Genomic DNA, 25609 nt, shown 5'->3' on the forward strand with positions numbered 1-25609 from the left:
CTGACAGTGCAATGATGTCGCCAAATCTGCAATGTACATTGGACAAGGCTTCCAGGAAGGTGGAGTGGTACTCCTGCCGTTTGTGATGAAGTTGCAGTACCTGGGCATTGCCTTTACCCCCACTGTCACACGCACAGCAGGACGAATTTCCTTCACTTGTTACACATCATCCATAACGACGTGCTATAGAACCTCCTGCGCTGCCTGGACACACTTCAAGGCGTTGAGTTTCTTAATCGTTATGTTGCATCGAAATTGGTCCACATCTCGCCGACGGCGATATGGCGAAACCCTCAGGCGGTCCCTTGGCTGTTATCTTACGGTTGGGGGGGGGGGGGGGGGGGGTTGGGGTTGATTTGGTGGAGAAACCAAACAGGGAGGTCATCAGTCTCGTTGGATTAGGGAAGGATAGGGAAGAAAGTCGGCAATGCCATTTCCAAGGAACCATCCCGGAATTTGCCAGAAGTGATGTAGGGAAATCATGGAAAACCTAAATCAGGATGGTTGGACGCGGGATTGAACCGTCGTTCTCCCGACTGCGAGTCCAATGTGCTAACCACTGCGCCATCTCGCTCGGTATCTTACGGTTGGTTTCATTTTTAGAGCCTATTATGAGACACTCACCCTACCCCCAAGGGATGGTGGCCTCAGACTCGTCAATGTCCGTATGCAAGATTCAGCCTGGTATATGAGTACCGTGAGAAGACAATGGACCGGACGGGGCACATCCCTAACACGCAACTTATTTGAGGTCCTCCTGTCTGCGTCCACCTCACCACTGGTGCCCGTCGGCCACATAGTGCCTCATCTGTCGCACATTTCAGGCTTTTTCGTCGACTATAGTTATACACATACCAGCCTCCCAGATACACGTCCGAGCAGGATGAAGGATTTTTACAACCTGCTATTGCACAGTGTTCCCTGTAATATGATGGAGACCAAATATCCCTCCATCTGGTGACCCATAGTGTGGAGTACATCCACCAGCCATTCCTCCCTATGGAAATCTGGGCAATGTCATATCACATAATCAACAGGAACTTTGCAACAAAACAGCGACTGCACAACATTGGTTTATCGGATTCCTCTATTTGTCTCCTTTGTCAGCAACTCTACACTGATGATCACCGTCTGACCTGTGTCTGTTCGCACAACGTCTGGCGATTCGTGCAGCAAACCACCGCCTGCTATCTCAGAGTGCCACCTGACACGATCGAACTGCGAATGTTTCTATGCGCGGAGGACAAACATTTTCCCGCAGCCAATATCGTGCCATTACGTTGGTCAAGGAGTGGGCAGTGGGTCATCTATTCTGTGAGGGACCAAAATCCCGCCTCGATCTCTCGACCTGTTTACAAACAGCCCATGAAGCGCTCGAACACACGCTACGTTACCGAACATTGTTTGTCAACTATCTTCGAGGGGTCTCCGTTAGACCTCCACTTAGTTGCGGAGTGTCCGGAGCTGAGTGCACCTACCCCCCGCCCCCTCCCTCCCCCCCCCCCCCCCGCCTCCACAGTGTTTGACTTTAAGCCGCCTACGATCGATTCTACTCCCGACCTCGGCGGGTGGGAGAGCGCTCCGTAAATGCGCGGATTTTATTTATTTTTCTTTACCCCAGTCTTTTGCTTTTTTTCTAAATCAAAAACAAAGCCTTCCACTTCTGTTTATTCCTGTGTCTCCCTGTTTCCTATGCCCAATAGGCTCGGTGGCGGTGAGAGAGACACTGTGGCCAGGCCTCGGGTTTCGATCCCTGACCGCTCTGCGCCCTGAGCCCCCACCGGCCCATTCCTTAATATTTTCCATATTTCTAAGATCAGTGTCATCCTCATTCGTACAGTGCTTGCAGATTACACATCATAATTGTTATAAATGTAGATACTATAATATAAATAAAATTGTACTGATCTGATTGAAAGTTCTTGTGAATCGTCTTTTATATCCAGCCCCCTTACCAAATTTTTTTTCCCCATTTGTTGAGGATAAAGATTACGAAAATAATAAATCCGTTGTAGGAATTACATGGGAACCAAGAAACAGCAAGGACCGGCAGCGATTCTCAATCCAGAGACCTCGCACTTAGGACACTAAGCGATTACTCGCTCGGCTGCACACTCCTTAAATGCTGCGGCTCAAAGTATGTAAGCACGCCTAGAAGAATCAAACACGATTTTCTCGAAAACGGCTGAGAGTAGCGCGTTCCTGTTTACCCACGTTAAAGTCCTAGTCGAGCTCTACACACCCTGACAATATGAATGAAGCCGGTGGAGGGAAGTTCGTACGGTCCCTTCGTAAGCATATTTTTCGGGCGCCACATGTTCCCGCGTTTTTGTAACGATTCTGTTGATGCACGAGGAAGCAAAAAAAGGATACGTTGCCGTTGAATGGATATGACAAGCATCAGGAAGCCAGCTGTTAAGAGTGTTTGCTTACATGATATAATACAAAAGGTGTTCTTGGAAACAGTTTTTGTCGTGTAACACCATACACTTAGACTTTCGAGATCTGTGTGTGACTACCAACCATTAATGCGCTCCACGCGTTTCACCTCATAAGGACTCCCCATGCCTCCCTACCCCCTTTCTTCCCTTCAAATTACAGTCTTATCGACACCTCCAACCGCTCCTTGCTTCTTGTCTCCTAACTTTCGCTTCTTACTCCATCAATTCCTCGCATCTACCCTCCATCTTTACACCCACACCTTCCTACTGTCCTCAACGCCTAATCTTTTTTCTCTTCAGTACCAGAAGGTCTTTCCTAGGGCAGGTCCTCCAAGTTTTAGTATTTTACGAGCGCGTGCTGCAAAGTAATGCCTCCAAATTTTTTTTGTGGTAACTCTGAAACCTTTTTAAATAATACATATATTATTAGCATTCTACATCATTATTCTTCATGTCTACATATTTCTTTCTCAACATAGTCACCCTGGCGATGAAAACATTTCTTCGGCGAGAGAACAGTTTATTGATACCGTCACTGTAGAATGTTTAACTTTGTTGACGAAGCCACAACCTCACCTCTGCTTGTGCCGCTCCATCACTATCAAAGTGAAGTACTTGCAGATATTCTTTAAATTTTGGAAGCAGATCAAAGTCGGATGGGGTGAAAGCAGGATTGTATGGAAAATGATCAACGACAGTGAACCAAAGGTGTCGGATTGTTGCAGATGTCGCAGCTATCGCTTGTGGTTTGGCGTTGTCATGTTGAAGGGTGGACGAACTTTTTGAATTCGTGCTTTCAGTTTTCTGGCAGATTACAGCAGGCTGTTTCTCATGCATCGACATGGTTACGTTACATACCGCCATCTTACACGCTTCAATTCGGAGCTCTTTAATGGCAGAGGGTTGCAAGTTGCGTCACCAAAGTGGGAAAATCGACCGACTAATGTGGATGACATGTAATACTTCAATCGATATTGAGAAAGGAATAAAAAATTCTGAGGCATTACTTTTCAGCACGCCCTAGTACATCGATTTTTAAATAGACTGTTATTGTTTTTCGTTTCACATTTTTATTGTTTTCATTTGAAATTTAAACCATGGAACACCAAGTTTCTTACATACAGGTATAAGCCTTCCATTAATGTCACCTTTTTTCTTCTTAGTTTTACTTGGCCCTTGACACTGAAGAGCAGGTTGAATACACCGCTTACAGCCCCCCCCCCCCCCCCCAGCCCTTACGGCGCGAGGGCTGTGAAATAACAATGAAGAGAAAAAATTGTATATAAGGAACGAGTGCCTGTTCCCACTAGCATGAAACAGGTTTCAAATATGACATACACGCCGCCGATGCAATGTAAGTAATGTAGCAGCAATTGTAATACACAAAGCGTGACAATGTTTGCTACGTGCCTTACCTGTTTGCTGCGTCTCATATTATTACTGTAGACATTTGAAATCGGTTACAGACCGAAACTGCCCAGTAATGTCAAATACATGGAATTAACAGCCTATGATGGTTTTTTAAAGTTGTTTCATCATTCAGGAATTACGTCGAGGCTGTGGACCCACGCCTGAAGAAGGACTGATAGTTTTTAGCCAAGGTTTTCGTGACCTAACACGTTGTAACACTTTCCATTTTGTCAATGTACCTCAATCAGCTTAACTGCGCCGTACATCACCGTATGCTGTAGTGGAATAACAATGCAATGCTTCGCACTACAATTATTAGTACCTTGTTCGTCGGAATCCTTCTTCGGTGTCACTATGCCGAGGTCACAGACTACCGCCGCCAGCGAGAACGTGGACATGGGCGGCGTCGTCTCGAAGTGGTCCACTTCCCACGCTGGATCGTCAGCCCTGCAGCAGTCGGACAGGTTGTAAGCAGACTCTACTGAGAGTACTATCGACTATGAACTAAGAGTGTCTATTGCAAGTAATTAGATGGAGCTGATACTCTGAGTGTACAATGATGCCACCACATCCTCATTTGCCCTAAATGTGGAGAGAAAATGGTGAACACCGCATTTTAGCGAGTCGTGTAATTTTAGTGTACTATGTTTTGCCTCCATTAATAATGTGTTGTTTTCCTGAGTTTGATATGAGGAACCAGTATGACATTTTAGTACACAAATTTGGAAAAACGCATGAAAACTATATCAAGGAGTACCGATATATCACACTAATGGCCGTTAATTTGGCGTGCGGCTTCAGTCTTACTTCCTAATCTCGCAAACTAACTCTCTAAGATCACGCTACTCCACTCTTTTTTATTAACTTAAACCGACAGTTTAACGAAACATGATTACGGTGACTTACCAGTTCCTATATTATATCGTGGCACGTCTCTAGCTCAGTCTCTCCAAATTATTGTTTGTTTACGGTGATCAATCTTAGAAATTTCTGCAACATACCGAAACATCGAAGCGGTTCCCCATTTTTACCTTTTACTCTTTAACATATGTAACTGTAGACCCAATCGCAAGAACCAGTGTGGAGTTGCATGTATAAGTTGTAATAGATCATCGGTGATTTTTCTGTGATGGTACTGCGTTCTTCGTGGCGCGGGTGAGCGCTGTCTGTGAATCCTCTCGTAACCACCGAGACAATCAGCGTGGTACAGTCTGTTTCTGCCTGTCTTTCATTTTTAACCCAACCTCTTTTCGTTCACACAGTACAACGCACAACAGTCTGCCTTGTCAAGCCTAAAGTGGTCTCTATAATTATTTCTGGCCAATCAAACTGAATATGTATGGACTATATTATTGAAGAGTGTTGCAATGGTAACTGGTGGTTGCGTTCGCTTCTTCTTCGTGGTGGGATACCGCACACCCAGCCTCGTCGGGAGATGAGCTTCATCTGTGCTGCTCTTGTTTCGTAGCCGTACTGGTGTCGTGGGCTAAGCGGCTGTGGGTTTTGCAAGTCGTCACGTGAACGAGATGTTTCAAACCACACAAATATTTTATCCGTAGGTTTTCCGACTGTGTGAAGGCTCTGTCAACCGTTTATTAATAAGAATGTCCTTTCATATTTTATCCAGGCTTAGGATGGACTGTCCATATAGTACACAGGAATGTTCAAATACCTTACAGGAATGCAGTCGGGTGACGTCGTCTCGTAAATTATCTGAACACTGTATACGCTAGGGGAAACTCAATACATAGTCATGATTAAACGTGTTTTCATTTTTTTTTACTTTCTTACTTTTTACCTTTTTTCTTGCTACAACATTATTGGAGCAAATAATTAAACTTGTGTGATTTGATTAATTTCAATTTCTTACTAAATTTTCAGTCAGAAAGCCATAGAATTTAAAAATTTTCTCAAATCCCCCGCGTCGTTACATATACTTATGACGTCTTTTAATCTTTTATCAAGATCCATGTACGAGGGTTATTCCAAAAGTAAGGTCCGATCAGTCGCGAAATGGAAACGACTATGAAAATCCGATAAAGCTTTGCACAGATGTGTTGGGTAGTGTCTCTAGTATAACCCCAGTTAGCATCACGTCGCTCTTCTCATTTCTGAGCTCGCAGTGAGTGCGTAAAGATGTCTAGAAAATAGTGTCTGCCGCCAAGTACGAGGGCCTGGTGAGAAATTTCGCCTGAAGCTATGCAGCCAACATTACATAACTGTCGTGCTGTTTCGTCTTCACGACAATTCTCAGCCGCATTCTGCAGGGGCAATGAAGATGCTCCTGCATCGTTTTCAAATGGAAATGTGAGATTACCCACAATACAGTCCGCAATTGTCTCCCCCTGAGTTTCATCTCTGGTCACATGAACCGCTGTCTTTGAAGACAACATTTTGACACAGACAACGAGGTGTAGGCCAGCGTGGAGAATTGGTGGAAAGCACTGGCGGCTGCCTTCTATGATGAGGCTATTGAAAAGTTGGTACAACGCTATGACAAAAGTCTAAGTCAGAACGGCGACTACGTAGAGAAGTAGCTGAAAGGTGTAGCTAATTGTTACAAGTAAAACATTTCTGATGTTCACTGTGGTTTCAATTTGGCAATCAATCGGACCTTACTTTTGGAATAACCCTCGTATATTTTTCTTCTTTTTTAAAGAGGCAGGCCAATGAATCTTTTTTAATTTTAAATACTGTATAGCATTTACTGCTGTCTTCTTCAGCTTGTTTAAGCTTCCTAAGCCAGCCTTCGACAGCATTGGTGGTCCTGTGCCACTGGTTGAAAACTTTTTCCATCCATTGATAGTCTTGCAATTTCATGTGCTTTTCCCAACTGGACATTTACTCCATTATTACCAATCACGCTTCACCAACACTGTTAGGCACAGATATGCCACTGCAGCACACTTGCGGCTAAAGAAGCAGACTTCTTCTCTATTCCTGTATTACTCTCTTATCCCAGTTCTTGTACTTAGACGTTGACTGAAGCAAAAATTTAGAAGTGTAGCACTGGAGTTTCCTATGATCACCAAGGCATCTTATTTTTCAATCCAGAAAAAAGTGTTTCATATGTATTTTGATTTTTGTCTTGGAGCAAAGCAAATAAAATAGCAAATATCTTCGTCTCTTCTTCTGCGCTTCCGATATCAACGTGTGTGGCACACAGCTGGTCGAATTCTTTTGAACAACTGTCACATGTCCTGCCTATAAGAACAGTCTCATTTTCACAAAGGATTGTCTCTGCTTCTTCACAACCGAGCACCAGGATTCTATTATCAGGAATAGATCCTTCACCAATTTTCAAAAAATTATTACCCTCATTTAATCTCAAAATGGCTTCGCACAGCTCAGTCTCTGAACTAGTGCCAGGGTTCTGGGTCGTTCCAGTAGCTTTCCTACTTCGTTTACACAATGCAGACCTGGAGTTCTCATAATAGAGCATTTTTCGACGAAATATAATCCTTTAATTACAAATACTGAAATTCATCTTTAAAAATTTCGAAAACAGGTACTGTCAGTGGTTCGTGGAAGCTTTTCCTGCAGTTAAGCATTCGTTTCTTTATTTGCTCATCTGGTTCGTCAGTTGGCACAAATTTGCAATTCCGCCATTATTCTGCCATTTTCATTTCATAACCGGTCTTGGTTCTTACTCCGTTCTGATTTCACTCACAACCAGTTCATACACTGATCACATTTTCTGTTCAGCCGATAGCGATGACCGAACTAGAGAAGGCTTGGTTTACCTTTCGCTGTTGTAATTATTTCCATCACTCACATTGCAAAGACCGAGCGAGGTGGGACAATGGTTAGCACACTGGACTCGCACTCGGGAGAACGACGATTCAAACCCGCGTCCGTTCATCCTGGTTTACGTTTTCCATGATTTCCCTACTGTTCCAGGCAAATTCTGGGATGGTTCCTTTGAAAGGGCACGGCCGACTTCCTTCCCCACCCTTCCCTAATCCGATGGGACCGATGACCTCGCTATATCGTCTCCTCCTTCCAACTGACCATTATATAGAACTCAGGTAGCTTAGGCCTTCTAAATTATGCGGAGACGAAGGCTATCGGCGGGGCACTGCCGGACAACCCATCCCCTAGAATGAGATTTTCACCCTGCAGCGGAGTGTGCGCTGATATGAAACTTCGTGGCAGATTAAAACTGTGTGCCGGACCGAGACTCGAACTCGGGACCGGGTTCGAGTCTCGGTCCGGCACACAGTTTTAATCTCCTAGGGAGTTTCATATCAGCGCCCACTCTGCTGCAGAGAGAAAACCTCATTCTGGAAACATCCCCAAGGCTGTGGCTAAGCCATGTCTCCGCAATATCCTTTCTTTCAAGAGTGCTTGTTCTGCAAGGTTCGCAGGAGAGCTTCTGTAAAGTTTGGGAGGTAGGAGACGAGATACTGGCAGAAGTAAAGCTGTGAATACGGGTCGTGAGTCGTGCTTGGGTAGCTCAGATGGTAGAGCACTTGTCCGCGAAAGGCAAAGGTCCCGATTTCGAGTCTCGGTCCGGCACACAGATTTAATCTGCCAGGAATTTTCAACCCATCCGCTACTGGTGAACGATTGGCGTAAATTAGCAGAGGGGGAGGCACTGGTCGGAAAACCCACAGAACAAAACTGATACGCCGCAGTTCTCATGGAACCTGTGGCACCTGCGAAAATGTCGGAAACACCACGGCCGGAAAGGCCACATAGCCACCATATTAATGTTCTTTATCAAGTTGCGTAACGCACTGGAACTGGCTCTCTCTAGGTAGGGGCACTCACTTAACGTTGGTTATCCATTTCGACTGGCGCTACGTGACAAAGAACTCTTCCCGCCAGAGTACTCTCTGGGTCATGTAGGACAGACGTAGTACTCCACTTTGCTTTGCTGGTCAGACAGACTGTTGATACGGTCAGTTATTGTCGGTACTTACACGACAGCCGTGTGGCGCAGGGGCATGTTGGAAAGGGCGCGTAGGCCGCGGGGTCGCTCGATGCTCACGTCGAACGTGGCCTTGTACATGGGGCCGTCGAAGCACGGGAAGATGCTGCGCGCCATGTTGGGCCGCATCTGCGTCGCCGCGAAGTACCTACGGGCACAGCACGGAGTCACTGCTCAGCTGCTGCTTAGTTCCCGTCGTCCTCACCTACTGCTGCTACGAACTAAGCACATATTTTAAACAAGAAGCTAATCTAAAAGTAATACAGTAATTTAACTTAACACAAAATACTACCGATAACAACAGTGTGATCTCGAACACCATCCTTAATGTTGAACAGGTCCAAATAGAGACTTTTATTCGTTCTCATCTTTGTCTCCTGTTTGGCGGAAATGCACTTTTATCGGAGTGTAGCCCTGATTGCGCAGAGGTGACAAAGTCATGGGATAGCGATATGCACATATACAGATGGTGGTTGTATCAAGTGCATAAGGTATTAGAGGATAGTGCTTTGGTGGAGCTGTCACTTGTCCACAGGTGATTAATGTGGCCGCACGACGGGTTTTCACGGACTTTGAACGCGGAATAGTAGTTGGAGCTAGATGCAAGGGGCATTCCATATAGAAATCGTGAGGAAAACCAATATTCCGAGATCCACAGTATCAAGCTTGAGCCGAGAATACCAAATTTCAGGCATTAGGTTCGCCGATGACATTGTAATTCTGTCAGAGACAGCAAAGGACTTGGAAGAGTAGTTGAACGGAATGGAGAGTGTCTTGAAAGGAGGGTATAAGATGAACATCAACAAAAGCAAATCGCGGATAATGGAATGTAGTCGAATTAAGTCGGGTGATGCTGAGGGAATTACGAGTAGATTAGGAGATGAAACACTTAAAGCAGTATAGGAGTTTTGTTATTTGGGGAGCAAAATAACTGATGATGGTCGAAGTAGAGAGGATATAAAATGTAGACTGGCAATCGCAAGGAAAGCGTTTCTGAAGAAGAGAAATTTGTTAACATCGAGTATAGATTTAAGTCTCAGGAATGATTTTCTGAAAGTATTTGTATGGAGTGTAGCCATGTATGGAAGTGAAACATGGACGATAAATAGTTTGGGTAAGAAGAGGATAGAAGCTTTCGAAATATGGTGCTACAGAAGAATGTTGAAGATTAGATGGTTAGATCACATCTAATGAAGAGGTATTGCATAGAATAGAGGAGAAGTTTGTGGCACAACTTGACTAGAAGAAGGGATCGGTTGGTAGGACATGTTCTGAGGCATCAAGGGATCACCAATTTAGTATTGGAGAGCAGTGTGGAGGGTAAAAATCGTAGAGGGAGACCAAGAGATGAATACACTAAGCACATTCGGAAGGATGTAGGTTGCAGCAGGTACTGGGAGATGAAGAAGCTTGCACAGGATAGAGTAGCGTGGAGAGCTGCATCAAACCAGTCTCAGGACTGAAGACCACAACAACAACATCTCTCTCCACTGGCAACATAGTGGGCGACGGCCTTCCCTTAACGATCGAGAGCAGCAGCGTTTACGTAGAGTTCTCAGTGCTCTCAAACGAGCAACACTGCGTGAAAGAACAGCAGAAACCAATGTGAGACGTACGACGACTGTATACGTCAGGACAGGGCGGCGAAATTTGTCGTTAACGGCCTGTAACAGCAGACGACTGACTCGAGTGCCTTTGTCAACAGCACGACATCGCCTGCAGCGTCTATCCAGGGCTCGTGACCCTATCGGTTGCAACGTAGATGACCGGAAAACTTTGGCCTCGTCACATGAGTCCGGATATCAGTTGGCAAGAGCAGATGGTAGGTTTGGAGTGTGCCGCAGTCCCTACGAAGCCATAGGCCCAAGATCTCAACAAGACACTGTGCAAGCTGGTGGTGGGTCCATAATGGCGTGGGTTGTGTTACTTTGGAATGGACTGGGTCCTCTGGTCCAACAGAAATGGTCATTCACTGGAAATAATTATGTTCGTCTACTTGGAGACCATTTGCAGCCGTTCATGAACTTCATGTGCCCAAACAACGATAATTTTTATGGATAACAATACGCCACGTCACCGGGCCACAATATTCGTCGCGATTAGTCTGAAGAACAGTCTGCACAATTCGAGCAAATGGTTTGCCCACCCAGACCACCCGACATGAGTCCCATTGAACATTTATGAGACATAATCAAATGGTTAGTTCTTGCACAAAATTCTGCACTGGCAACACTTTCGCAATTACGGACGGGTATAGAGGTAGCATGACTCAATAATTCAGCAGGAGACTTCCAACGACTTGCTGAGTCCATGCTACTTCGAGTTGTTGCACTACGCCGGGCAAAAGGAGGTCCGATACGATACTAGGAGGTACCTCATGACGTTTGTCATCTCAGTGCAGAAAGAAGGTTGTAAGACGTTACTATGAGCGACGTACATAGAGTGCCGGGGCGCCTGGCCCTATCGGTGGAGAAAGCCAGAACAAGGCCAATAGCCACCCCCACTGCAGGCGCAACGGTCGTAACGTTCCGAAAGGAAGAAAGAGTGGGACAGGCTACTGCCTCAGCCACGGTGTCAGTTCGAAGAACTAAAAAGTTATACATTAGTTTGTACGAGAAAAATACTAAACTTTAATCCATTAATCATACGAAATCATGACATATATAAAGTAGTACATGTCGATTTCACGGGTTTATTATAGCATTCCACTTAGCTCTATGATCGGCAGTCCATGACTAACACAGCTTTTTACAAACACTGATTTAAAAACCATTTCAAGTTAAACTACTGACAAACCAGTACAGCTACAGTCTTTATCGATAAGTAAAATTTTAGCTCTTAGATTCTCTAAAAGCATAATAACTTGGTTTACGTGAAACTCAAATGATACCAGAGTAACGACGACTTTAATTAATACGATTCAATCGAACGAACCAGAGCTCGATGTAATTTACAGAAACTCGTAGCATTACAGCAGCATGGGTTCCCTTACGCCTGTCGTAACCCGAAGTGCTTTAGCAGCTCACTCTCAGATGAGAGATGACGCGGGATTTCTTGGTACGCGTACAGCGATGAAAAGGCAACGCGGTCAAGCTGACATTGTTCAGGTCTCTGTGGTTGGAGACAGTGCAGAATGACTCAGATGTTAGGCTAAGGAGGTAGATATGTTGATTACAGGGGAAATTGAACTCTGGGTTGGCTTTTCTATTGCTTCTTCAAGTGTTAGCAACGTTCATACAGAATAGCATCGACATTGGTTTATTGAAACACGGATGAGGTTTATTAGGTTCTCCTATGTATTGCTAGAACAAATGGCCACTCTAGCCTGTATTATTACTAATATCTGGTTATAAACAGTAGTGTATGGTAATACAGACCATGAACCATGGAAGTGCTAGATTTTATTGTTCACTTCGAACCCTTAAGTTAAAGTACTCGTCACAACGGACTTGACAGAGACATAGGCACATGTAGGCAAATGCATGATGGGACCCAATAACCCTAGCCAAGAGGAACATACAGCTAAGCTTTGCAAGTCCTTCCTAGTGCACGAAGTTCATTGAGTCTGACTGCTCACTTACATAGCGCCAGCCGGACACTAGTCCATCCGAAGCAGCTGGATCTCTTCTGTTCGCTGGAACTCTCGAACTCCGCCTTTCTTGGCGTTTGATGGCCTCCGTATACGGCTTTGGGGCTATTTGCTTATGATGATACGTGACTGTGTCAATTTTTAACTCCAATTCGCAATCAGTGAGCGTGAAATCAGCAGTTTCTCAATGCGTATTACAGGTGCCTCTTAATGGACTGGAAGCGGCTTCCACTGTGCGCCTTCACCTAAGTTATGAGACTTGTAGCTAATATAAAAACCTGGATGATTTTCCTTTTTATTCCGGCGATCTTTCATGATTCGGTCAGTATACGCTCTTTAATTTTTCCTTAAGTACAGATAATCTTAATTCGAAATGACATTTAAGTGCCAAATTGTGTATCTACATCTACATCTACATGGTTACTCTGCAATTGACACTTAAGTGCCTGGCAGTGGGTTCATCGAACCATGATGTTGGTAGAGTGAAACAGGGAATTATAAAAATCGCCCATAATTCAAATTCTGGTTTATGTTACCTATGAACTGAGTGCATCACAAGAAAGCACAGCAATGTTTGCCCCTTTTGGATATGGTACAGTCATTTGTACGCATATATCTCTTTATGTTTCATTCATTGAAGAGTAGTGTATGTGGGCACCACTCAATATATTTATTGATAACTCCTGTAATATTCATGTTAGAATGATTTGGAAGGAGATAGTGTCGTAAGGACGAGAAGACGCTTATTTGAACAATTCTGTAACAAGTCGTGAATATGACTAACGTAGTCTGGCTTCCAAGGTTTTAAAGAGGCGGCACTGGAGCGCTCCAAGGTCTTTTGGTTGGCCAGCGGTCGATGAGGGGGAGAAAACTTTGGCAGTCTGAACAGCGTCTGGGCAGGAGTGGAACTTGCTTTCTCTAAGTGACAGTACACCCGCAGTGTTTCAGTACGGGAGTTAGTCCCTGTCACTCTGCTTTCGAGTTCTGCGTATTTCTCTGACTGAAGTACATTAACTTAACGCTAGTGGCTGTAAATCATAATGAACTTTCATAAATAGTAGTGCAGGCAACTGAGGAAATTTCACTATACTATTTATCCGGGATTTGGGCTTTGAGATAATAACTGGGTTAGCCGTATGAATTAGCGAACCGTAAACAGTTCGCTATCTTACGTAACTTGACTTCACTCGTTACAATTTTCATCATTCAGCTTAAGACAGAACAGACACGCTTTTACGAATCTTTTGTACAGCATCATCATATCTGAGAGAATTTTTCTGACTAAATGGTATTCCACTTGTAATCGATTTCGGCACTGTTTTCACTACATCATGTTCCATTTCTTTCGTCAATTTTATTTGAAATTTTTAATCAATTATTTAGTTACTTGTATTAATACCTATGTTTATGTATGATCGGTGCTTGCTGTATAACCTTTCTATTAAACAGCGGGTCCAGTTACTAGGGTAAAAAGCGTAGTGGCGTTCGCCCCACCCTTCAGACACAGAACAAAACACGTCTACAACGAGAACATTCACTCGCAAGGTTTAGCATTTTCGTCTAGTGAAAGGGCAGCCTTGACTCAAACCCCTTGATCTTCATCTTTGGGGTCCGCAGCCCGTGGTCGTGCGGTAGGGTTCTCGCTTCCCACGCCCGGGTTCCCGGGTTCGATTCCCGGCGGGGTCAGGGATTTTCCCTGCCTCGTGATGACTGGGTGTTGTGTGATGTCCTTAGGTTAGTTAGGTTTAAGTAGTTCTAAGTTCTAGGGGACTGATGACCATAGATGTTAAGTCCCATAGTGCTCAGAGCCATTTGAACCATTTCATGTTTGGGGGCTTCCTGAGAGGTCCGTATCCTTTGTGTAGGTGTTAAACTAAAAGTACTTGCGTATCTGTAGCTTAGTAGGTGTTAAACTAAAAGTCCTTGCGTATCTGTAGCTTAGATTCCTAATTTAATACTGATTCTTGAATGTTTTACATGGGACAGGTGTCTGCCTTCGACGATCTGCCCGTTCAGGCTTTTAAACATTTCGTGTGGCTTGCCGCTAATCAAGCAAACCTGTGACCTTAAAATCGCAGAACATCCATAAGTTGCTTTTTTTCCCTGTATTTTGACACGTTTCACTCGACCAGCGCAAGTATCATCAGAACTGTGGAAATACACTACTGGCCACTAAAATTGCTACACCACGAAGATGACGTGCTACAGAAGCGAAATTTAACCGACAGGAAGAAGATGCTGTGATATGCAAACGATTAGCTTTTCAGAGCATTCACACAAGTTTGGCGCCGCTGGCGACACCTACAACGTGCTGACATAAGGAAAGTTTCCAACCAATTTCTCATACACAAACAGCAGTTGACCGGCGTTGCCTGGTGAATCGTTGTTGTGATGCCTCGTGTAAGAAGGAGAAATGCGTACCATCACGTTTCCGACTTTGATAAAGGTCGGATTGCAGCCTATCACGATTGCGGTTTATCGTATAGCGACACTGCTGCTCGCGTTGGTCGAGATCCGATGACTGTTAGCAGAATATGGAATCGGTGGGTTCAGGAGGATAATACGGAACGCCGTGCTGGATCCCAACGGCCTCGTATCACTAGCAGTCGAGATGACAGGCACCTTATCCGCATGGATCTAACGGATCGTGCAGCCGCGTCTCGATCCCTGAGTCAACAGATGGGGACGTTTGCAAGACAACAACCATCTGCACGAACAGTTCGACGACGTTTGCAGCAGCATGGACTACCAGCTCGGAAACCATGGCTGCGGTTAACCTTGACGCTGCATCACAGGCAGCAGCGCTTGCCATGGTGTACTCCCAACGACGAACCTGGGTGCACGAATGGCAAAACGTTATTTTGTCGGATGAATCCAGGTTCTGTTTACAGCATCATGATGGTCACATCCGTGTTTGGCGACATCGCGGTGAACGCACATTGGAAGCGTGTATTCGTCATCGCCATACTGGCGTATCACAGGACCGCATGTTGCACGTCCTGTGCTGGCCTTTCTGGATACAGAAAATATTCGACTGCTGCCCTGGCCAGCACATTCTCCAGATCTCTCACCAACTGATAATGTCTGGTCAATGGTGGCCGAGCAACTGACTCGTCACAATACGCCAGTCACTACTCTTGATGAACTGTGGTATCGTGTTGAAGCTGCTTGAGCAGCTGTACCTGTACACGCCATCCAAGCTCTGTTTGACTCAATGCCCAGGCGTATCAAAGCCGTTATTACGGCCAGAGGTGGTTGTTCTGGGTACTGATTTCTCAGGATCTATGCACCCAGATTGCGTGAAAATGTAATCACATGTCAGTCCTAGTATAATATACACTCCTGGAAATGGAAAAAAGAACACATTGACACCGGTGTGTCAGACCCACCATACTGGCTCCGGACACTGCGAGAGGGCTGTACAAGCAATGATCACACGCACGGCACAGCGGACACACCAGGAACCGCGGTGTTGGCCGTCGAATGGCGCTAGCTGCGCAGCATTTGTGCACCGCCGCCGTCAGTGTCAGCCACTTTGCCGTGGCATACGGAGCTCCATCGCAGTCTTTAACACTGGTAGCATGCAGCGACAGCGTGGACGTGAACCGTATGTGCAGTTGACGGACTTTGAGCGAGGGCGTATAGTGGGCATGCGGGAGGCCGGGTGGACGTACCGCCGAATTGCTCAACACGTGGGGCGTGAGGTCTCCACAGTACATCGATGTTGTCGCCAGTGGTCGGCGGAAGGTGCACGTGCCCGTCGACCTGGGACCGGACCGCAGCGACGCACGGATGCACGCCAAGACCGTAGGATCCTACGCAGTGCCGTAGGGGACCGCACCGCCACTTCCCAGCAAATTAGGGACACTGTTGCTCCTGGGGTATCGGCGAGGACCATTCGCAACCGTCTCCATGAAGCTGGGCTACGGTCCCGCACACCGTTAGGCCGTCTTCCGCTCACGCCCCAACATCGTGCAGCCCGCCTCCAGTGGTGTCGCGACAGGTGTGAATGGAGGGACGAATGGAGACGTGTCGTCTTCAGCGATGAGAGTCGCTTCTGCCTTGGTGCCAATGATGGTCGTATGCGTGTTTGGCGCCGTGCAGGTGAGCGCCACAATCAGGACTGCATACGACCGAGGCACACAGGGCCAACACCCGGCATCATGGTGTGGGGAGCGATCTCCTACACTGGCCGTACACCACTGGTGATCGTCGAGGGGACACTGAATAGTGCACGGTACATCCAAACCGTCATCGAACCCATCGTTCTACCATTCCTAGACCGGCAAGGGAACTTGCTGTTCCAACAGGACAATGCACGTCCGCATGTATCCCGTGCCACCCAACGTGCTCTAGAAGGTGTAAGTCAACTACCCTGGCCAGCAAGATCTCCGGATCTGTCCCCCATTGAGCATGTTTGGGACAGGATGAAGCGTCGTCTCACGCGGTCTGCACGTCCAGCACGAACGCTGGTCCAACTGAGGCGCCAGGTGGAAATGGCATGGCAAGCCGTTCCACAGGACTACATCCAGCATCTCTACGATCGTCTCCATGGGAGAATAGAAGCCTGCATTGCTGCGAAAGGTGGATATACACTGTACTAGTGCCGACATTGTGCATGCTCTGTTGCCTGTGTCTATGTGCCTGTGGTTCTGTCAGTTTGATCATGTGATGTATCTGACCCCAGGAATGTGTCAATAAAGTTTCCCCTTCCTGGGACAATGAATTCACGGTGTTCTTATTTCAATTTCCAGGAGTGTATTTGTCCAATGAATACCCGTTTATCATCTGCATTTCTTCTTGGTGTAGCAATTTTAATGGCCAGTAGTGTACAATGCATTACATCACCATACAATAAAACAAACTCACAGACAGCTTACGTTATGTAGCTGAGGGTCACACTTTACAATTAGCAGGCGGTGTATAGTCATATATATAAAGGTGAGTTCGTTGGTTGTGTATAGCTAATGTAAACTCCCTGGTGAGGTGCATTGGTGAGTGAGTGCCAACGTAGTTGCTGCTGCCAACCGGCCGCGTGGTGAAGAGATGCCGGGGATGGACTTCAGTAAAGTAGTTTTAATCCGACATGGTGCCACGGTACTACAGGTTTTAATTTTGACGTTGACTGTGCCGTACTCTGGCATGTTATAGTAATTTTATGCTTCTGAAGAAGGCTAGATTAATTTAGCCTAAACCTGGTAAAGAACAGAAAATTTGCGCAATTGAGGCTAATTCTTCAAAATATTACGACCTAAAAAGAGGCTCATATCTGCCATAGTTTAGTGATATTATTGTCTTATGTACTACCTTAGGATTCATGAGACGATTCCAAACAAAGCTCATCTTGATGTGACTTGTGTCTGCTCTGCAATTTTGATTTTAAAGGTGTGTGTTCCCTTGCAAATGCCTGCGCTTGCTAAACCTGTGGCCGTTCGTGCTCTTGTTTATACACTCCATATCATCTCTTAGTTCTAGTTAGTATGGGTCTCACATATTGGAGGGATGATTCTAGGATGGAATTGTCTTTTAATCAAGCTCATTTGCAGTATCTTACCAATGACCCGAAGACTACCAAGCTCTTTATCTACGATGGAGCCTACATGATCACTCCATTTCTTATCTTCACGAATCGTTACACTGAGGTATTTGTATGAACTGACTAATTCCAGTTATATTTACTGGTATTTTAGTCATAGGATTCTACTTTTCTGCGTTTTGTAAAGTGCGCAATTTTACATCTCCTTACGTAAATGTCAGACATTGCACACAATTTCTAATCTTGCCAAGACCTGACTGAAAATTTGTACGCCTTGTTCTAGATAGTATTTCTGTGATCGGAGTGTCGAAAGTTGAATAAGTGTATTGTTTATATACAGTGCTCACCAGGTTATCACACAGTGAAAAAGGGGGGAGAACTGCATAGCTGCGTCTAACACCGTTGCTTACTGACATTTCGTAGTCAAGACCTAGAGTGAACGTGAAGCCAAAGACACGGAAACTCTCGTGACCAGGATATACGAATTTTAGTGACTGGTTACCGAGTTGTTGTTTCGACATTTCAGCTAAAGTCACTAACAAATATTTCACAAATGTGATTTCGTTTGATAATATGCAAAAGCGGAGGTGCGATATTCTGCCACACAATTTTTTTATGAACGTACAATGACACAGTGAGTGTTTTTCGTGGAAGGTTAACTCTACCTGATATAGAGGTGCAGACACGTAACATGATTAGATGTAATTAACAGCATCTCTTTTTATGAAATGTGAAAAAGTAAACAGATCACTAATATGTTATAACAACGCACAACCTTTAACTTAGCGCTCAAAAAAGCACTCCGTCTTCAGGCCACAAGTGGCCCATCGGGACCATCCGACCGCCGTGTCATCCTCAGGTGAGGATGCGGAAGGAGGGGCGTATGGTCAGCACACCGCTCTCCCGGTCGATATGATGGTTTTTTTGACCGGAGCCGCTACTATTCGGTCGAGTAGCTCCTCAATTGGCATCACGAGGCTGAGTGCACCCCGAAAAATGGCAACAGCGCATGGCGGCTGGATGGTCACCCATCCAAGCGCCGGCCTCGCCCGACAGTGCTTAACTTCGGCGATCTCACGGGAACCGGTGTATCCACTACGGCAAGGCCGTTGCCAACCTTTAACGTAGGTCACTTAAAATTAAATTCACTTCCTGTAAAGAAATATTCGCCCTATGGACGATGGACCTTGCCGAGATAAAGTGGTTGTGTGCCTCAGCGATACAGATATTCGTAGCATAGGTTAACCACAATGGAGAGGTATCTATGGAAGAGCCCTGATTAACCTGTGGTTCCTGAAGAGGTGCAGCAGCCTTTTCAGTAGTTGTAGAGATTACAGTCTGGATAATTGCACATCTGTGCTTGTAACGTTAGTGAAAATGATCTTTCTGTACTTGACTGCGAACCACCGAAAGATAGATGAAACTATAGCCGTTATTTACGGCATGTAGCTCTACTATATGGTTAAAAATGATGGCATCCTCTTAGGTAAAATATTTCTCATCTGCGGGCGGGGAATACTTGGGAGTACATCTTTATCAGGAAAAAGAAAACTGGCATCCTGCCGTTCGGAGCGTGGAATATTAGGTCCAATAATCGAGTAGGTAGATTAGTGAATTTAAAAATAGAACTAGATAAGCCCCAGTTAGATATAATGGGAGTTAGTGAAGTGCACTGACAGGAAGAACAGGACTTCTGGTCTTCTGAATAGAGGACTATGAATGCAAAATGAAACACAGGTCTAATAAAAATAAGAATGCGGACAAGCCAGTATGAAACGCTTAGTGAACACACTATAATCAAGATAGACACGATGCCAGCACAAACCACCGTAGTTCAAGTTTATATGCCAACTTACTCTGGTGATAATAAAGTATTCAAAGAATAAAATAAATTATTCAAATATTTCAGGCAAGAGAAAAGTTAATTGTGGTGGACGGGAGGGGGTGGGGAGGGGGTTGGAATTGGAATTCTATATTTGCGAAAGGAAGAGAACTAGCAGGAGAATATCTACTGGGGGGAAGGAGTGAAAGAGGAAGCCACCTAATACACTTTTTCACAGAGCATCATGGCTAACATTTGGTTGAAAAATCACGGAAGAAAATTTTATACAGTGAAGAGCCAAAGAGACTGGTACACCTGCCTAATGTGTAGGCCCACGCGAGAATGCAGAATTGTCGCAGCACGACGTGGCATGAACTCAACTAATGTCAGAAGTAGTCCCGGAGAGAACTGACACAACTGCAGGGCTGTCCATAAATCCGTAAGAGTACGAGGGAGTGGATATCTCTTCTGAAAAGCACGTTGCAAGACATCCCAGATATGTTCAATAATGTTCATGGTTGGCGAGTTTGGTGGCCAGCGGAAGTGTTTAAATTCAGAAGAGTGTTCTTGGAACCACTCTATGGCTATTCTGGACGTGAGGGCTGTAGCATTGTCCTGCTGGAATTTCCCAAGACCGTCGCAATGCACAGTGGATATGAATGGATGCAGATAATCAGACAGGATGTTTACGTACGAGTCGCCTGTCAGATCCTATCTAAAAGTATCAAGGGTTCCATATCACTCCAACTGCACACGCCTCACACCATTATAGAGCCTCCGCCAGCTTGAACAGTCCCCTGCTGACATGCAAGGTCCATGGATTCATCAGGTTGACTAATACCCGTACACGTACATCCGCTCGATACAATTCGAAACGAGACTCGTCTGACGAGGCAACATATTTCCAGTCATCAACAGCCCCATGTCGGCGTTGACGGGCCCAGGCGAGGAGTAAAGCTTTGTGTCGTGGGCTCCGAAAGCCCATATCGATGTGCTTCGTTGAATGGTTCGCACGCTGACACTTGTTGATGGCCCGGCACTGAAATCTGCAGCAATTTGCGGAACGGTTGCACTTCTGTCACGTTGAACGATTCTCTTCAGTAGTCGTTGGTCCCGTTCTTGCAGGATACACTCCTGGAAATGGAAAAAAGAACACATTGACACCGGTGTGTCAGACCCACCATACTGGCTCCGGACACTGCGAGAGGGCTGTACAAGCAATGATCACACGCACGGCACAGCGGACACACCAGGAACCGCGGTGTTGGCCGTCGAATGGCGCTAGCTGCGCAGCATTTGTGCACCGCCGCCGTCAGTGTCAGCCACTTTGCCGTGGCATACGGAGCTCCATCGCAGTCTTTAACACTGGTAGCATGCAGCGACAGCGTGGACGTGAACCGTATGTGCAGTTGACGGACTTTGAGCGAGGGCGTATAGTGGGCATGCGGGAGGCCGGGTGGACGTACCGCCGAATTGCTCAACACGTGGGGCGTGAGGTCTCCACAGTACATCGATGTTGTCGCCAGTGGTCGGCGGAAGGTGCACGTGCCCGTCGACCTGGGACCGGACCGCAGCGACGCACGGATGCACGCCAAGACCGTAGGATCCTACGCAGTGCCGTAGGGGACCGCACCGCCACTTCCCAGCAAATTAGGGACACTGTTGCTCCTGGGGTATCGGCGAGGACCATTCGCAACCGTCTCCATGAAGCTGGGCTACGGTCCCGCACACCGTTAGGCCGTCTTCCGCTCACGCCCCAACATCGTGCAGCCCGCCTCCAGTGGTGTCGCGACAGGTGTGAATGGAGGGACGAATGGAGACGTGTCGTCTTCAGCGATGAGAGTCGCTTCTGCCTTGGTGCCAATGATGGTCGTATGCGTGTTTGGCGCCGTGCAGGTGAGCGCCACAATCAGGACTGCATACGACCGAGGCACACAGGGCCAACACCCGGCATCATGGTGTGGGGAGCGATCTCCTACACTGGCCGTACACCACTGGTGATCGTCGAGGGGACACTGAATAGTGCACGGTACATCCAAACCGTCATCGAACCCATCGTTCTACCATTCCTAGACCGGCAAGGGAACTTGCTGTTCCAACAGGACAATGCACGTCCGCATGTATCCCGTGCCACCCAACGTGCTCTAGAAGGTGTAAGTCAACTACCCTGGCCAGCAAGATCTCCGGATCTGTCCCCCATTGAGCATGTTTGGGACAGGATGAAGCGTCGTCTCACGCGGTCTGCACGTCCAGCACGAACGCTGGTCCAACTGAGGCGCCAGGTGGAAATGGCATGGCAAGCCGTTCCACAGGACTACATCCAGCATCTCTACGATCGTCTCCATGGGAGAATAGAAGCCTGCATTGCTGCGAAAGGTGGATATACACTGTACTAGTGCCGACATTGTGCATGCTCTGTTGCCTGTGTCTATGTGCCTGTGGTTCTGTCAGTTTGATCATGTGATGTATCTGACCCCAGGAATGTGTCAATAAAGTTTCCCCTTCCTGGGACAATGAATTCACGGTGTTCTTATTTCAGTTTCCAGGAGTGTATTTTTCCGGCCACAGAAATGTCGGATATTTGATGTTTTACCGGATTCCAGATATTCACGGTACACTAGTGAAATGGTCGTACGGGAAAATTCCCACTACCCCGGAAATGTTGTGTCCTATCGCTCGTGCGCCGACTATACCACCACGTTCAAGCTCACTTAAATCGTGATACCATGCAGTAACCGATCTAACAACTGCTCCAGACACTTGTTGTCTTATATAGGCGATGACGATGGCAGCGCCGTATGCAGTCTGTTTACATACCTCTGTATTTGAATACGGATGCCTATACTAGTTTCTTTAGGGTTTCAGTGTACGTAGAAGAGACCTAGAAACAATAGGATGATGCAGACTGATTACATAATGGTAAGAAAAAGATTTCGAAACTGTGAAAAGAAAGGAAATTTAGGAGATGGGACCTGCAGAGATTGAATGAATCTGAGGTCCTTGAGAGTTTCAGACCAAGCATTCGACAACGATTGATTGAAACAGAGGAAAGGAATAAAATACAAGACGAGTGGGTGGCTTTTGAAGATAATACAGCGAAGTCAACAGATTAAATAGGTAAAAATGTGAGTTCTAGTCGAAATCCTTGTAACTGGCGACAATAGGACATATAAAAATGCAGCAAATAGAATTGGTGAGATGGAATATATACGTCTAAAAAATAACACTGACAGATAGGTGCAAAATGATCCAGTGAGAACGGCTAGATGGCAGTTGCTATAGAGGCATCCGGGGAAAGGTAGATGCTGCCTATAGGCAAATAAAAGAGACCTATGGAGAAAACAGCAACTTCATGGATGTCAAGCGCTCAAATGGCAAGCCAGTATTAAGCAAACAATGGAAAGCTGAACGGTGGAAGGAATATGCAGAAGGGCTAGAAAAAGGGAAATGTACCTGAAGACTATATTACAGAAATGAAAGAGGAAGCAGATGAAGATGAGAAGGAACTTATGATATTGACACAATAATTTGACAGGACACTGAAAGATATAAGTCGAAACAAGGCCCTTGGAGTAGACGACATTCCCTCTGATTCATTTAGACCCTTAAGAGAACCAGACATGACAAAACAGTTCCACCTGGTGTAAAAGGTGTATGAAATAGATGAAATATCCTTAGACTTCAAAACGAATGTAATAATTCCAGTACCAAAGAAAGCAGCCGCTGACAGGTGAGTATATTTCCGAAACATCAGTTTAATCAGTTATGGTTGCAGAATATCGACACGAATTTCTTACAGGAGAATGGAAGAAACTGGCAGAAGACCACTTTGAGGCAGACAATTCATTGCTGACCCTACAACTTACCCTGTAAGACAGAGTGAAGTAAGTCAAACCTACCTTCGTAGCAACTGTAGATTAGTGAAAGCTTTTGTCAATTTTGACTAGCAAACACTCGGAGATTATGTAGATAGCAGGGATACAATAGAGTAAACGAAATGTTATTTACAACGTGCACAGATACCGGACTGTAGTTACTCAGGGCGGGGCAAATAAAAGTGGACTGGAAGAGTGGATACGATTGGCCGCTAACGTATGCATATAACCACAGCCTGTGATCCACACCGGTTCAGAGGGTGGTGCGGGCTGAGTCAGTGTTAAGTGCAGCAGTGCAAAGGCGACGACGACACTGACATTGGAGCAGCGGGTGTTCGAAGTGGGAAGTTACGTGACAACAAAGTCGTGAAACGGTGTGGGCAGTTGTTTGCTGAGGAGTTTAATGGTGTCAGCGTGCCAGCAAAGAGTGCCATACAACGCCCATTCCGAAAATGGCGTTAGACGGGGTCTGTTTTGAACAAGTCAAAAAAACATTCCGAAACGTGGGCGCACACCATAAAATGTGCTTGCAGTTCACCAGAAAATTCTTCCGTCTCCTATCAAATCAACTCAACGCCTGTCGCAAGAGACTGGCATATCACGTCGATCATGCGGACGAATGCTCCACCTGAACCAGCTCATGCATACAGAGTGTCTGTTGTTCGTGCATTAAACCCAGCAGATTCTCCTCAGTGCCCCCAGTTTTGTGAGTGGCTCTTCACTGAGATAACAATGAATGGCTTGGACATGAGTCTATTCTTATTGTCTGATGAAACCTGTTTTCACCTGAGTGGTTGTGTCAACTCACAAAATCATAAGTCCTGGGCAGCAGAGAGTCCGCATAGCTTCGACGAAACTTCAGTGCATGATCAGGTTGGAATCTGGCGTGCAGTGTCTGCACGCCGTAATACTGATCCCATCTTCTTTCATCAGATGCTGTCTTCGCTGCGTTACATTGGCAACATTTTGAAACCATTTGTGGCAGTATTAATGGGGGAGGAAAAGACCTACAGTCATTTCCAACAGGCTGGAGCAACTGCACATACTGCCCACCGAGTCTTTGAGCACATTTACACAGCCTTCACGCCTGACAGGGGTTGTTAGCAGATGTCAGTCTGGTCGCGGCCCTAGCTGGCCACCCAGGTCACCTGATCTGTCAGTGTGCGACTACTTTGTGTGGGGAGCCCTCAAGTCTAAGGTGTACCGTAACAACCCACATAGCCTTCAAGAACTGCGGCGGAACATTTCGCGTAAGATTATAGCAATATTAGCATGCCGACTTTCACCCGCCTTGAGCAACTGGCTGACCAGGGCCCCTAAGTACCAAGATATGAATAACGGTCACCTTAGACATCTGCTTTCCTCTGCTGTGTTTTTTTTTTTTGTACCTTGGAAATCTGCTCTCCAGGACACTACCCTGTAAGACGAGGCAGTGGTTAAGAGTGGAGTGAGACAGTGTTGTAGCCTATCCCCGATGTTATTCAGTCTGTGCATCGATCAACCGGTAAAGGAAGTCAAGGAGAAACTCGGGAAAGAAATTGAAGTGCAGGGAGAAGTCATAAAAACTTTTAGTTTTATCGATGATACTGCTTTCTGCCAGAGACGAAAATGGACTTGGTAGAGCAGTTGAACGGAATGGACACTGTCTTGAAATGAAGTTATGTGATAAGCTTCAACAACATTAAAACAAAGGTAATGGAATGTAACCGAATGAAATCGGAGGATAATGAGGGAATTTGACCAGAAAATGAGACACTGAAAGAAGTAGATCAGTTTTGCTAGTTGGACAGAAAAATGACAGTAAAATAACTGATGATGGTCGAAGTAGAGAGAATATAAAATGCTGACTAGTTTGTTAACATCTACTATAAATTTAAATATTTGGATGTATTTTCTGAAGATATTTGTCTGAAGTGTAATACTGTACGCTGCTGATACATGGACGATAAGCAATAAAGACAAGAAGAGAATAGAAGCTTTTGAAATCTGGTGCTATAAAAGAA

General features: G+C 45.8%; 1 protein-coding gene across 1 annotated transcript in view; it reads right to left on the minus strand.

The window, feature by feature from the left end:
* The window catches only part of LOC124789873 (aminopeptidase N-like), a 244663-nt gene that overhangs the window by 146464 nt on the left and 72590 nt on the right, over positions 1-25609 (minus strand). The window contains exons 4-5 of the mRNA XM_047257391.1: positions 8777-8932; positions 4174-4298 (exon numbers count right to left, since the gene is read on the minus strand). Coding sequence (XP_047113347.1) covers positions 4174-4298; positions 8777-8932 — 281 coding nt within the window. The remainder of the gene's footprint in view (positions 1-4173; positions 4299-8776; positions 8933-25609) is intronic.

The sequence above is a fragment of the Schistocerca piceifrons genome, chromosome 1 (assembly GCF_021461385.2).
Source record: "Schistocerca piceifrons isolate TAMUIC-IGC-003096 chromosome 1, iqSchPice1.1, whole genome shotgun sequence".
Taxonomy (NCBI): Eukaryota; Metazoa; Arthropoda; class Insecta; order Orthoptera; family Acrididae; genus Schistocerca; species Schistocerca piceifrons.